Here is a 14155-nt window from a genome sequence, read left to right on the forward strand (position 1 = left end):
CCCTGCCGACCAGGGAGGAGGGAGGCTCCAACTGTGTTGCTTGGCTGCATTGCTCACCCAATAAGGAGTCTAAGAATGACTGGGGGGTGGAGCTTGCATGCCTTGTGCTGCGTTGCCTGGGGACTCGCCTTTGCTCAGTGCTTCCCAGCGGAGAGGTGACGGTGGTTTTCCTGGCTGCATCCCCTTTGCCAGGTTGCTGCGCTGTGGGAACCACCTCTTGAGGCTTCATTTGGCTGTTGGCTGGGCTTTCTGCCTTTGGCTCACAGGGGCTCAGAAGATGAACATACCTGTGCTGGGAAAATCCCTTATTTTGGCTGCTGATCCCTTATTTTTGAGGCTGCTGGCCCCTTATTTTCAAATCTGTAAGTTGACAGCTAGGTGCCCTACTAGGTTTCTTTGTAGCTAAGCAGCCCATAAGTCTTCCAAACCTCATTCTAAAGCAGCTCAAAGATCCAAAGGGTCATATGGATGCTAATGTATCTGTGCATGATAGTAGAGATACTATACCAGGCATGGCCAAAGTTGGCCCACCAGCTGTTTTGGGACTATAGTTCCCATCATCCCTGACCACTGGTCCTGTTAGCTAGGGATGATGGGAGTTGTAGTCCCAAAACAGCTGGAGGGCCAAGTTTGGCCATGCCTGGACTATACGGAACCCCTTTCCACTTGCTTGAGTTGGCCGAATCCCTTTCAGTTTGCTTTCTAGCCCTTTTCCTGTAGAGCAGGCATCCCCAAACTCGGTCCTCCAGCTGCTTTGTGACTACAATTCCCATCATCCCAGACCACTGGTCCTATTAGCTAGGGATAATGGGAGTTGTAGTCCTAAAACAGCTGGAAGGCTGAGTTTGGGGATGCCTGCTGTAGAGGGTATAGTGCACTGATGTACTGTACTGTATTATCCCAAATGTGGGGTGACTGCTGTTTCTATGCACCTGCAATGGCAGAGCCAATTCCTGATGCAGTGTGCCTACTATCTCCCACAGAGCTCTCTTGGACCAAGTGGACCACTGGCAGAGCTTCCTAGCACTGGTTAACATGATCATGTTCTGCACTGGGATCCCAGGACACTATCCTGTCAATGAGACCACGAGTTCACTTACACTCACTTTCTGGTATACACTTCAGGTAAGTGTTAGTCACCTTCATGAAGTGGACTTCTTCAGTGCCATCTTTATAGGTTTGTTCTCTGGCTTGTACTTTGGTTGGTGCCAGGCATGTGCTTGTACTAGCGGTTCTGCATGCCTCTACATGAAAAAGTTGGCAAGGCTAGCACATTAAAGTTGTTTATGATGATTACACTAATTGTTCTGCATATGCAAGCACTTGTCATGTAGAAGATTGTATAGATATTGGCTCTGGATTGAGTATAATGGAATGTTCTGGAATTGTCCACTAGAAGCTCTGAGGCCAAACTTGATGTATGCTCTGTGCTTAATGGAGTGGAAATTCTTGCATTCTTGCATGCATATATTGAAGGCCAGAGTGAGTGACAAGGATGTATAGTAATTCTGCTCACTGTATAAACATGGTGTATAAACATAGTTGTGTTCCAGTAATATGTTCTGTGGCAACAGAGAAGATGCTCAGATATACCTGTGAGCCTTAAACTCCTTTTAGGTCCTGCAGGTATTTATTTGCAGCTCAGACTCCACCTTCTTCAAGAAGTGTGTAAACTAAACACTTCATTACATGAATCAAATTATTCGCTATGAGGTAGATTTATCATCTTCCTCTCTTTCTGCTAGAGAACAACTTGACTGTGAGCACCCTGTTTTGACAGGAAGAGAGCTCCATTTAGTTTGCTGTCTAGTGGTGGCAAGGTGTTTCTTTACTAGAGTAACCCATAGTGCATCAGTGGCCTTATTGGAAGAGCCTTACAGATAATAGCTCTTTTCAGCTATGGAAGAAGACCAAGTTTGTTCTCTGTCTTGACAGGCAAAGTGCTGCTATTCCCAGTTCCAAGCACAATTAATGCAGATGCAGATTTGTCTGTTGTGGTGTATGCGTGCTGCTATGCTGAGACACAGTCCTCGAAGCAGTGCAGCCTGGTCTGACTTGCCCTCCCCACCCCCACACTTCCTTGGAGCCCAGAAGCTTCATTAGCATGGCAAATTAGCCTGACATACTCCTGCACTGCCCAAGAGCAAGGCTAGCTGTTGAGCTGCTGCTTCTCTGGGTGCCAGCTTGAAATGAGATGAGGTCATGCATTGTCTCAGTGTGTGACTGGCGCAGTACTTGAGTCCACAGGCACATCGTTCCTAATGAAGGGAACAAAACTGAAGCAGCATCTTTTATAGGCTGCTCAAGAGCAGAGAGACAGCAGAAGACTTTTTCTGCATGGTCTAACCCACACCAGTACACACCTTTGCAGTTTCCCATGGGTTCCCAAAACCTTTGGTAATTTTGTACCAGACAGCCCAGGATCAGCCTTTTCTATTTCCTTCATAAGCTCTGCCTAGTGGAAGAATCTTAAATCAGAGGTTTAGTGAAGCCTCCAGGATTGTATTCACTGACCCAGAATCCCTTCTTACTTTTCTTTTCTATACATCTGTTTTTGCATCAGCCTAGTTTATAAGGTAACCTTGTCCATGCCAGCCTTGAGCAGCATAGGAATACCCAGCTTTCTTCTTGGAGCAGACATTGCTATACTGTAGGGGACGGATTTATTCCTTAACTGGCTAAAACTGTCTCTAAAGGAAAGAACAAGGTGTTGGTCACTAAAAGTAGAAGAAAGCAGACATGGTCAGCTGCTTTACCAGCCTGTGATGGCTTCTGTACTTGTCTAGTTGGTGTCAATGTATTGAGAAGGAATGATACTACAGAGACAAAATATGTAGAACTGCTCCTAAAAGCTAGGAAGGATCTTTGATGCATTAAGGAGAATATTTGAGTGGAGTAACTTGACTCTAAAATGTCATTTCTGGGTTTCCCATATAGAGATTCAACAGCAATGAGAGGTGATTCCCCCCCACCCCCAATCACATCAAAATGCTTGGGGGACTGATTGTGTTAACATCAACATGATTGCTGGAGTTCAGGGCTGATTTTTACAACCTCCACTTGTTGAATGATCTTTTTCTTTGCAGGATGACATCCTCTCTTTTGATCCAGAAAAGCAGGCCATGTATCAGCAGGTATATCGGCCTGTCTATTTCCAGCTGGTGGATGTGCTCCTGCACAAGGCACAGTTTCCCTCTGATGAAGAGTACAGCTGCTGGTCCTCTGATGAAAAGGAGCAATTTCGGATATACCGGTATGACCTTTTGCCTAATCATATCCCTTAGCATTCAGTTGGTGTGCAGTGCTTATAATCTGCAGAAGAGGAAGTTGATCATGCTTCATTAATGGGAGTAAACATTGAACTTGCCCTGATTTGGCTATGGGCTATAACTGTTTCAGCAATTTAGCTGCTATTTAGTAATGTGGGAGTGTTTTGTAACTCTTTTTTTCTATTGCTCATTTCCTTAGAGTGGACATCTCTGACACCTTGATGTATGTGTATGAAATGCTTGGAGCAGAGCTGTTGAGCAGCTTATATGACAAACTAGGTCGCCTCTTGACCAACACAGAGCAGCCATCCTCATGGCAGGTGAGTGGAGAGCTCCACCCTCAAATGGAACACAAGCTAGAGGAATGCAGCAAGCACAGAGGCTGAAGATGCTGCAGATTTTTAAGAAAGGATGGTACTAGTCCTTGTTAGACCTGGGGCGAGAGCATTGTGGAAGAGAGGTGCCTAAGGTAAAGTGAAGGTGCAGAGTGTCTTGGTTAGAAGAGCCATCTGTTAAATCTCAGAGCAGTATGTGTAGAAGGGCAGTCCAAAATCACAAAACTCCAAAAAGTTGTTAGAATTGTTGAATGGGTCTGAAATGTGTCAACCTCTTCCTTGTAGTGTACATCTGAGTTGGTTACTTATAAAATTGGGACTGAAGGATTGCTTTTATGCCCCAACTTTCAGCTTGCTGATTTGTCTCCTAGTGTTAGACACTGCTGGTGGTTTTTGCAAGCATTCTGGCACACCTCCCATCACTGTGTGGCAGCCACCAAATTATGCAAGATATCTGACAGCAGGATGCATGCTCAATTATATCTATTTTTCCTTACCATAGGGTTTGTGTTACCACATGTTTTTATATAGTCTACAAGTTAGGTTTATGTACTGGGAAAATTGAGGAGTGTAGTTGTCCTACTACCTCCAGTGTTACAAAGAAAATCTGCCTTTACAGTTTGCTGAAAGATGCTGAAAGATTCTTAGATATGTCTCCCGTGCCATGATGGGTGGTAATGCCAGGCTAGAGGTTTCTGTGTGGTAGCTAATCAGAATGTATCTGTTCACCTTGGCATGTTGACAGTGTGTTACTGGCACAGCAAACAGTGATGGGCGTCAAGCCCCAGTGACCGCAGGGGCTCCTCGTTCATCAATGTGACAGCCAAGCAAAAACCCAGCCTAGCCATGATTTACAGTCCACGCACCTGGAAGCCTTAAGACAGTAGCAAACATACCAGCACTCCAGCATACTAAGTATGCAGCCTTAGCAGTCCATATCTTGCTAGAATAGCCCGTGGTGAGAGGGAGCATGGATGCAGGTGTATCCTGCCTCCTCTTGCAGGTGCAGGAAGGAGAGAGACTACACAATGAGCTCATCCACATTTGCCCCGCCCCTTTCACCCCAGGAAACCCACTTTTTACTGCTGAATCAGAGCAAACGCCAATCGATTTTTCTGCAGATTGGTGTTTGTTCCCATGGAAAGTGGTGAGACAAACAGGACAAGTGGAAAACCTCTTGGATCCATGCTTTCAAGGCATGGGACAAGTGGAAGTGTGGGTGAGCCCTGTGTGTTATATAGCCCAGCGCTTTCAGGATGTCTGGTTGGGGTTGCACTGAAGGATAGCAGGTGCTTTATGTTGCTGGGGAAAGGGGCTCCTTGACCTGAAGAATTAGACTAACTGGATACGATGCCCCTGCAAAAAGCTTACTGGTGAAACAATTATTATTGTGCTACTAAGTGTAAAGGATCAACAACTCATCATAACTTTCTATGGAAGTTAGCCCTGCATATTTTTTGTAAAAATGAAATCTAGGTTGGGGACTTTTTCAACATACTGTGTCTCTGCCTTCATTGCCTTCAAGTTTGATTAAATAAATTTAAAATATTTATATATCACTGTTCATTTGGGTAGTGGTGTTTGAACCACCCTTCGTAAAATTCAGCACCAACGCTGAGTCCATGTTGCAAATCGGATGAACGGAGGTATATGCATTTAATAAATAAATAAAAAACAAATATCTATGTGGGGCATTAGAGTTCGGCCTGGGCTCAAGAATGAAATCTTTTTTCTCTGGCAGCACACAGAAGCTTTGCTTTATGGGTTCCAGTCCATTGCAGAAACAATAGATGTAAACTACTCGGATGTAGTGCCTGGCCTCATTGGGCTCATTCCTCACATCAGCATCAGCAATGTGCAGCTTGCAGATACGGTTATGTTCACTATTGGTAAGAAGACTGGGTATGGGGAGGGAATGGGTGCTGAAAGGGAAGGTTAACCCAAAGAACCTCAGGCTGTTGAGGTCTTACAACACTATGGAACCAGCAGTCCATAGGCTGGATGTGGCCTGTGGGGCCTCTTCATCCAGTCCACAGTACCCTCTCCTTGCCCAAGCCTGTGCTACAATTAGGCTGCAAAAAGCCTTGCATTGTCTCTGCTATGTGTATATGTGTGCCTGTTTTGAGTATGGCCAAAACAGAATGGGGCAATTTATTTTTTTTACTCCCCCACCAGCATGTAGCTCCCTGAAGGTTGGCAGTGAGGAAATGTGGCCCTTGGACTGAAAAGATTCCTAATGCCTGAAATTGGTGTGCATTACAGTAGTCCATGTGGAGCTTCCTTGAGATGGTTTGGAAGCTATATCTGGCGGAGAATGTTACAGCCAGTTTTTTGAATGGAGCACCTTGACGTGCACATAGTGCACCTGTGCTAAGGGAACTGCACTAGCTGTTTTTATGATCCTGTTTATGGCTGTATTTTTGTACGTTGCTTAGACCTTTAATGAAGTGGTTTAGTAATGCTTTTAAATAACTAAATACTGATGGGGTGCTTCTTTGCTTTTTGTGGGCTGTACTGATAGCATTTGGCACATTAAACAGAGCAGCTCATGACTCTGCATTTTCTATCTTTCTAGGAGCACTTTCAGAGTGGCTGGCTGACCACCCTGTCATGATCAACAATGTCTTACCCCTGGTGCTACAGGCTCTGGGCAATCCTGAGTTGTCCATCTCTAGTGTCTCAACCCTTAAGAAAATCTGCCGTGAGTGCAAGTATGACTTGCCTCCCTATGCTGCCAACATAGTTGCTGTCTCTCAGGTAACTGAAATAATGGTCTAAAGATACATGGTTCTATGAGAACATGGAAGTTTAAGTCACTGACTAGTTTTGAGCTGTATGTAAAGCAGAGATCATTCAACAGGGCTTAGAGCAGTGGGAACATTCTGAGGAGGATATCTACGTGTGTATGTGAGATTTAGTGGAGTAAATATTTATTGCACATTGTCAGAATGGGAATTCTGACTTCATCTATCAGTTAAAATAACTTGAATCTTATCAGTTTGAAGATATGTGTTCATCTGTTTTGGCAGCTGGCAAGGTGGATTGACTTTGAGCTACTTCTGCAGTGGAAATTTGGTCAAGATTCAGCTCAGCTTTCTGCTAAACTAAATGCAGTCTTTGGTTTCCCCTTCACATTTCCTTCTAGAAGAGGAAAAATTATGCTTGCAGGGTGTGTGGAGGAAGCAGAACTGTTGACCCTTGCTGCTGACATTATGGAGCTTGGGAGACAAGCTGTATGAAACCACTGCCTATAATGAATCACTGATGACTACTTATCCATTATGAAGCATCCTTGAGAAGGGTTGGCTTTCACTGTAGGAGGGAGAGGGTGCTTATTGACTATTTATTCAGATATTTATAAGCTGCATTTTAAGATCAAGCCCTCACCGGTATGTAAAAAGATTGATGCAAGATGACAATAGGTACATCAGACAGGTGTACAACTACTATGAGAAAGCTGCTCTGAATCATACAAGTCTTTAACACTCTTCAGGAAAAGCAGTAGAGAGCTTTTCAAGGCCCTCTTAAAAGCATGTATGGAAGGGGCCAAGCTTACGTTAATCAGAAGGGAGTTAGCCTTCTCTTGCTTATCCACTTGAAATGTCACAGCGCCCATGCTCCAGATCAGTGTTTGTCTCCCAGAGTTGTCAGTTGATATTGTGGTTGGAGCATTGTTAAACGTTTCTGCTGTGGGGCGAGTACTCACTTTCTCACATCTTTCCTTCTGTAGGATGTGCTAATGAAGCAGATTCACAAGGTAAGATACTTATACTCCTCCCTGGTGCAGAGGGTCAAAGAGTGTACAGAATATATGGTTACCTATCAGGTTATTATTTCCGAAGTATTGAGCATTCCAGTCAATGAGAGGAGGATTAGAGGGATTGGTGAAATTGCATGCATGTCTCCCAAACAGAGTTTTGATCAGGAGTGGGGAGTCTGTGACCCTCCAGAAGTTGCTGGCCATTGGCTTTGCAGGCAAGAACTGTTGGGAGTTGGAATCCAAAAGCATCTGTAGAGTCACACATTTTTCTTTCCTGGTTTCCAAAGCTGCATGAAAGAGTCTTATTTGTGTTTATCTGTGACTCAGGGCTCTGACAATGGCTATTTTGGTGCTAAGTTCTGGCACTAAACACAGGTTTCTGTGTTGAGACTTCCAGAAGGCATAGCTAAGACTTAAGCATTAGAGTTGACGAAAAATAGACGGAGAATAAACTCCAACTGAGATGTAGTGTAGCATGACTTTCTGAGGATAATAGGAGAAACTAAGAATGTTGTCCATCTTGTTCTGCCCCCAGACAAGTCAGTGCATGTGGCTGATGCAAGCTCTGGGCTTCTTGCTGTCTGCCCTCCAAGTGGAGGAGATTTTGAAGAATCTGCACTCACTGATTACTCCTTACATCCAGCAGCTGGAGAAGCTGGCTGATGAAACGGTGAGCTACTCCCCTTTCTTGGTGGTGACTGTTTGCCAACCTTCTTTTAAGAAAGAATAGAGCCTGTTGTGTGTAAAACTCTACTCTTCTTGTTGCAAGTTGTGCCTTGTTTTAACCATACCTCCCTGGTCTTGCAAGCCTCTCATTTCTTATCTCTGTCCTCTGGTTTTTAAATTCCTTCCCCCTGCCCTGTTTTCCATTATGCTTCTGAAGTCAAGAACGGAGTGGGTGAGAATTGGCTGGGGGGGGGGGAATCAATCACTAGACTATGCTTCACAGTTGTGCTGTCCATTCTTGCTGCCAGTCTGGGACATCTGATGTGAGTGGCCCATATCCTGGATCTACTGTAACTGCTATAGTGATGCCTTGCCTTGCAGCCAAACCCCTCCAACAAGTTGGCCATCATCCACATTCTGGGCTTGCTCTCCAACCTCTTCACCACATTGGACATCAGTCATCATGATGATGATCATGAGAGCTCAGAGGTCAAGAAGCTGCCGGTGCCTCAGGGCCCCAATCCGGTGGGTGTTACATGTGTCTGAGTAGTTCTTTTTATACATTAGGGCATACAACTCCATGTTTATTTGGCTGTGCCTCTTCCCTACCATGTAACTGTAGGCAGCTTCTTCTAACTCTTGATGGGCAGTAGCATAGAATGGTTGAAGGGTTGTGAAAATAGGTGGTGTACAACATAGCACGGTGTGTTACTTTAACTATTGGAATGAGCCCGCGTAGATTAGCCACTTCACCACTGCAAATTGTGAGCTGTTTGACGTGACTACTGAGTGATCAGAAGAGAGCTCAGAATGTCCCTTCAATTGTGTATATTTTCTTTGTGTTCGCTTTTAAAAAGAAGTGAGGGCAGCTACACATCTGGTATTGTGAGACTTTTGAAAACTACTCTGGCATAATATGAGTTGTGGAGCAATCTCTAGAGAGGCCTCTAATACCATCTTTTCATCCCTGGATCTGAATGGTTTTGAGCTCTCTCCTCCTCCTCAAACTGTGGTAGACCAAGCCAGTTTCGTAATTCTCTTCTATCTTCTTCCTCTAGGTGGTGATGGTGCTGCAGCAAGTCTTCCAGCTTATCCAGAAAGTGCTCAGCAAGTGGCTGAATGATGCCCAGGTTGTGGAGGTAATGCATCTTCTAGGTTAAAAAACAAGCAACACTTTGCCCACGTAGCTATAGTTAGATAGGAGATTCCCAGGTTGGCACTGGTGGTTGTTGGCAGAACTTGAAGAAGGTATGTTTGTGATGTTGGATAAGTCTCTCTTTTCAGTTGATTCCCACATTCTGTTCAATTTGGTATTCTACTTTTAGGCTTAGGAGTTTGGCCGACCACGCCAAACTTACCTCACAGAACTGAATTGGAGGTGGGTGGAGGAAACTATATATGGCACCTCAGGCTTCTTTGAGGAAAGGTGAAGTACAGAATCAGTAGATATTTAGCTAAGGAACAAGTTATTTAACCAGTCCTCCCTTGACGCAGCCCTTCCTCTTCCCACAGTCTGTGTGCTCCATTTTTGAAAAGTCTGTGAAGACCCTCCTGGATGACTTTGCACCCATGGTGCCTCAACTGTGTGAGATGCTGGGCCAGATGTATAGCACCATTCCTCAGGCATCTGCAATTGATCTCACTCGACAGGTAAGTCTAAGTACTAGAATTCCTGGAAGCTACTAAGTTTACCATGGAGGCTGATAATCTGTTGAGTAATTCCTACCCTCTGTACTGTCCTATGCCAGCTGGTCTCTGTCTCCTTTGTTGTGTTAGCAGCAAGGGTCTTGTTGATGTTTTCAGGCAGAGAACAGGCAGGTAGACTTACACGGGGGATAGCTAGGGGCTACAAATATGGGATGGAATGGGTCATACCAGACTGCTCTGGCTTCAATGCCCTTTGTATTTTATATCCCCAGCTGGTTCACATCTTTGCCCATGAGCCTGCCCATTTCCCACCTATCAAGGCGCTCTTTCTGCTCGTCACATCAGTTACGCTAACACTGTTTCAGCAAGGTACGTGTGCTTGGGCACCTTCAGTCTTGTGAGGCTGCCACGTTGAAAACTGCTGTTCCTGGTTTCAGCTGTTCAGACTCGACTATAAGGTGTGTGCAGGCGGGGGGAGGGAACACCTTCCTCAGGTCATGGCCGTGCTCGTTCAGTTCCAAAAGCTTTTAGCTGGTACAGATGAAGATGAAAAGCTCTTGCTGAGGTGGACTCTCTGGCATGCTTCTCCTCAGGTATCAGTGCCTGAGTAGACAGTAGTGCTGCCAATCCCCCCTCTTCTCCTGCCCTTCATGACTGGAAATGTGCCCTCCCCGTGTCAGATTCCAGGGTTAGAGCCCCAAGAGGAAGATGAAGCGAGCAGTCGGCTCTGAGTAGAAAGCAAGAATCACTCAGGAGTGTGTTGTAATGTCTTTCAGTTAACCCCATCACTGCTCTTTATGGAGTCGACCATATTCATCAGGGTTTTTCCCCCCTGTGGCCTAAATAAAACATTTGTCATGTGGACTCTGTATCCTATCTCCCTGGTTCTCCAGCTCAAAGGATTCCTTTTACAGCTTTGTGAAATTCCCAGCAAGTGTTTGGACTTGCCTTTGCATGGAACTGCCATATTGACTCCATGTTGACCCCAGCTGAGATGAAAAGCTTGGAATACATGTACAGGTCCAGTCAGCATGGTTGGTGGGGTATCTGCTTCCTTCTCCAGGTCCTTGTTTGAACTCAGAATTGATGGGGAGCAACTAGTGCTTGGAGTGATGCCCTGTTACTGCCTGACTGGGTCAGGCATAGCCAACATGGAGGAAGAGAATTCTCAGATCCAGGAAAGCTTATGTGATAATAAATTTGCTAAATTTATAATGCCACAAGGCTTTCTCTTTTGTGGAATGGAAGTATGCTTACCAGCAACCACGCTGGCCTTTCCCTGCAGAAAATGCCAGAAAGTTGGGTTCTTCCCAACTAGGTAAGCATGTGGATATGGATGTTAGGAAAATACTGTGCTGGGACTGTCCATCCGGCACTCTAGTGGATTTCCAAGACTTTGTGCCTACTCCATGTCAATACTGGATTTGTTGTTTGACTCTGGAGTTGTCTTTCAGGACCAAGTAAATCATGATAACATGTATCCAGTTCAAATGTGCTCGTTCTCCACATGAAGCTGGTGTCCAGTTAGCTCCTGCTTCTCTCTTCCCCTGCTAGGGTGCAATGAGCTCTCCCCTTCCTATCCTTGGTGCTTGGCAGGGGACTCTGGGCACAGGCCTATTCCTTTGCACTTTCTTTCTGTTCTTGGGTTTCCAAGCTCCATGATTTTTGTATGTTTTGTTTCTTTAACTTGCTTCAAGCTGCTCATGTGCCTGCCCTCCTCAACCCACCCCCTTGCACCCTCCCCTTCCTTCCCTTACTCCTGTTTTCACTTGTAAATTCTTTCTGTATCACATAACTATATGATGTTGAGTTGCTGTTTGTATGATTTTTCTCTTCAGTTACATCTTTATTATATTTTTAGGGCCCAGGGATCATCCTGATATTGTTGATTCATTTATGCAACTCCTGGCACAGGTGTGTTTTAGTTTCTTATTCATTCACTTTCTGTTCTCTCTCTTTCTCTTTTTTAATTCAATTTAAACCTATTTTTAGCTTTCTGTTGACAACGTTTTTTCCTTTTAGTTGAATATCGAGTTTCTCCATCTGTTTCCGTGGAAGTTGAAAACAAAACATTCTCCTTTTTCATAGGTGTGAGTTTGCCCTTTTCATTCCCCAAGGGGCAATACCTAGTGATGCAACAAGGCTTGTAGGTTGGGTTTGTTTTCAGGTCATGTGGTGTGGCCTTGCCCAGGAGGGGGCTGCTGAAAAATGTTAATGTAGTTCAAGAGCTCTGGCAGCAGCATTCCAGTCCTGGTATAGATCTGCGTGCTTTTCGGAAGTGACTCTGACTTCTTTACAAATGCTGGCAAGTCCATAGTTTCTGTTTATTAGGTAGGAGTGATGTATTCAGTAACTTGCTGGATCTGGGAGGGGCAGCTGCTCTAATGGGCAAGGATAGATGAGCCTTGTCTCCCGTGTTTGACCCCAAAACCCTTCTGCACTCCAGCATTTCTGCCAAGGCTTCCTGTGTCTGGTGTTTTGTCGTCCCCCCCGCCCCCGATTGTGCATCTTCCATAGAGCTCTGTCTCTAATGCTGTAATGACATCATGCACAGGGCAGGGCAAAGCAGTGGTGGTGGAATACAAACAGAGGCTGGTGGGTATCATTCCCTGGAGTAAGTGAAGGATGAAGCACCCCCAGCAAGTGGATTAGAATGAGCAATCCCTAGACTGAAAATAAGCTGCAGCACTAAGAACTGATGGAGCAGAATGGGGTGGGATCTTATATATTGGTCTCCTGACTGTAATAAGATGCTCTCTCGTTGGCTCTGGTTTATTGTTGCCTAATGGGGTTTCTGTATACTGCGATGGGGAAGTGTCTGAGTGCTTAGCTCCCCCTTGTGGCAGTTAATACAGATGCAAATATGGGAGGCAATGTTGCTAATAGGTAAAGGTAAAGGGACCCCTGACCATCAGCTAATACGTTACTGTAAATCTCGCACTTCTCTTCAGTAACACAGTAACGAACTTCCAGAAAATTCTGAAATTTGACAACAGCAAATCGCAAAATTAAAATGCCACCCTTTAGAGTTCTTATTCTTGTTTTGTCATCATGTTAAGGAGATGTCAGCTATCAGTGTACAGTTAAATATCAAATACTGAGATCAGTTATAATTATATAGGTGGAGCCCTATGGTGGATCCATGTTCTCAGGAAAGGGTTGGAACAATTTCATCCTAGGAGGGGGATAGGGAGTAGCTTTAGCCAGATGAAGGAAAAGGCAGTTGGAATGGGAGATGTGAAGAGAGGGGACTAGGAGAAGCCCCTGGGGCATCCAGGCACAGTTGAAAGCCCCACAGTAGCTCATGCAGTTCGACATGGAACAACTTGGGATCCCAGATCTTCTGACTGACTGCATCCAGATGAGACCTAATCACCAGCCAATATTCATCCTGAAGAGTTAAAAAATGCAGTACTGTGTCTGGGACAGTGGGTGTCATAGTTTGGCCCATGCTGGAAATTAAAGCAGTAGTGTTTCAGTGGACTCAAAACAATGCTATTAATACTTTTTTATATTGTATGTCTTCCTCTCTTGCATATATATATATACACACACACACTTTCCTCCCTTGGTTGAATAAATATTGTTTGTTTGCCTCCATATACTTTGAGAGAAGCTCAAATTAGAAGTTGCCTGGGTTTGGGCTGATTTAGCTACTAGTGCCCAGTATGTTTTGTTCACCACTTCTTTTGGAGATGTGAAAGCTGGTGGTCTGGAGACACTGCACCCTCCATCTTGGGGTCACTGGCGTTCTCATTGTCTCTTATTCTACTTCATCTGTGAGCCTAAGTCCCACTGCACTTTTGCTCTCTCTCAGCATTCACATTAAAACTTAACACACACCCCAAAAGAGGAGAGAGAGGCAGCTGATATACTGGTTCTTCCCCATATTGTCATTAGCACTTTCATTCTTTCTTTGAGTAAAAAATAAAATACTACCTCCTGGTCCGCCAGTCCCACAAAACAGCTTACAATAAGATACAATAAAATTCTGAAGCAATATTTGAAACACTTGTAACTAAAAGATTAATTACAGTAGTCCAGCATTTGAAACTCTTCATCTTCCAACTGCCTTGCTAAAAAGATGTTTGGGCCATGCACCAAAATGCATCTTAGCAGACTCTCTAGAGAGATACTTCCAAGGGCAGACTGCCATCACCCAAAGAGTCATGCTCTTTGTGGCTACCAGCCTACATATACCTGTAGTACTTGGAGCAAGAACTCAACTAAAACAAAAGAGGCAGAGTGGATTCATATGGGAGAATATGACCCTGGAGGTAACATGGTTCCAAACTACGCATGGTTCTGGATTCTGTATGAGGCAAGGAGGACTGGGTTGCATTTGAAAGTGCAGCTTCTGCAGTCTGCCAGTTTCCTATAATTTGCTGACAGTGTCTCATTGGCAGAATGTCACCTATACCCTTCTCTCTTGGAGTAAGCCTAAATTGGCAATGCCCTAGAAGACTTACGTTAACATT

General features: G+C 44.7%; 1 protein-coding gene across 3 annotated transcripts in view; it reads left to right on the forward strand.

Moving 5' to 3' along the window:
- The window catches only part of IPO13 (importin 13), a 45764-nt gene that overhangs the window by 23889 nt on the left and 7720 nt on the right, over positions 1 to 14155 (forward strand). For all 3 annotated transcript variants that reach the window (XM_081195293.1, XM_081195294.1, XM_081195295.1), the window contains 12 exons: positions 984 to 1125; positions 3087 to 3253; positions 3469 to 3589; positions 5346 to 5493; positions 6180 to 6361; positions 7335 to 7361; positions 7900 to 8034; positions 8412 to 8555; positions 9089 to 9169; positions 9543 to 9680; positions 9950 to 10046; positions 11539 to 11591. In XM_081195293.1, the coding sequence (XP_081051419.1) occupies positions 984 to 1125; positions 3087 to 3253; positions 3469 to 3589; positions 5346 to 5493; positions 6180 to 6361; positions 7335 to 7361; positions 7900 to 8034; positions 8412 to 8555; positions 9089 to 9169; positions 9543 to 9680; positions 9950 to 10046; positions 11539 to 11591 (1435 nt within the window). The remainder of the gene's footprint in view (positions 1 to 983; positions 1126 to 3086; positions 3254 to 3468; positions 3590 to 5345; positions 5494 to 6179; positions 6362 to 7334; positions 7362 to 7899; positions 8035 to 8411; positions 8556 to 9088; positions 9170 to 9542; positions 9681 to 9949; positions 10047 to 11538; positions 11592 to 14155) is intronic.

The sequence above is a fragment of the Podarcis bocagei genome (assembly GCF_964188305.1).
Source record: "Podarcis bocagei genome assembly, chromosome: 5".
In the NCBI taxonomy this organism is placed as follows: domain Eukaryota; kingdom Metazoa; phylum Chordata; class Lepidosauria; order Squamata; family Lacertidae; genus Podarcis; species Podarcis bocagei.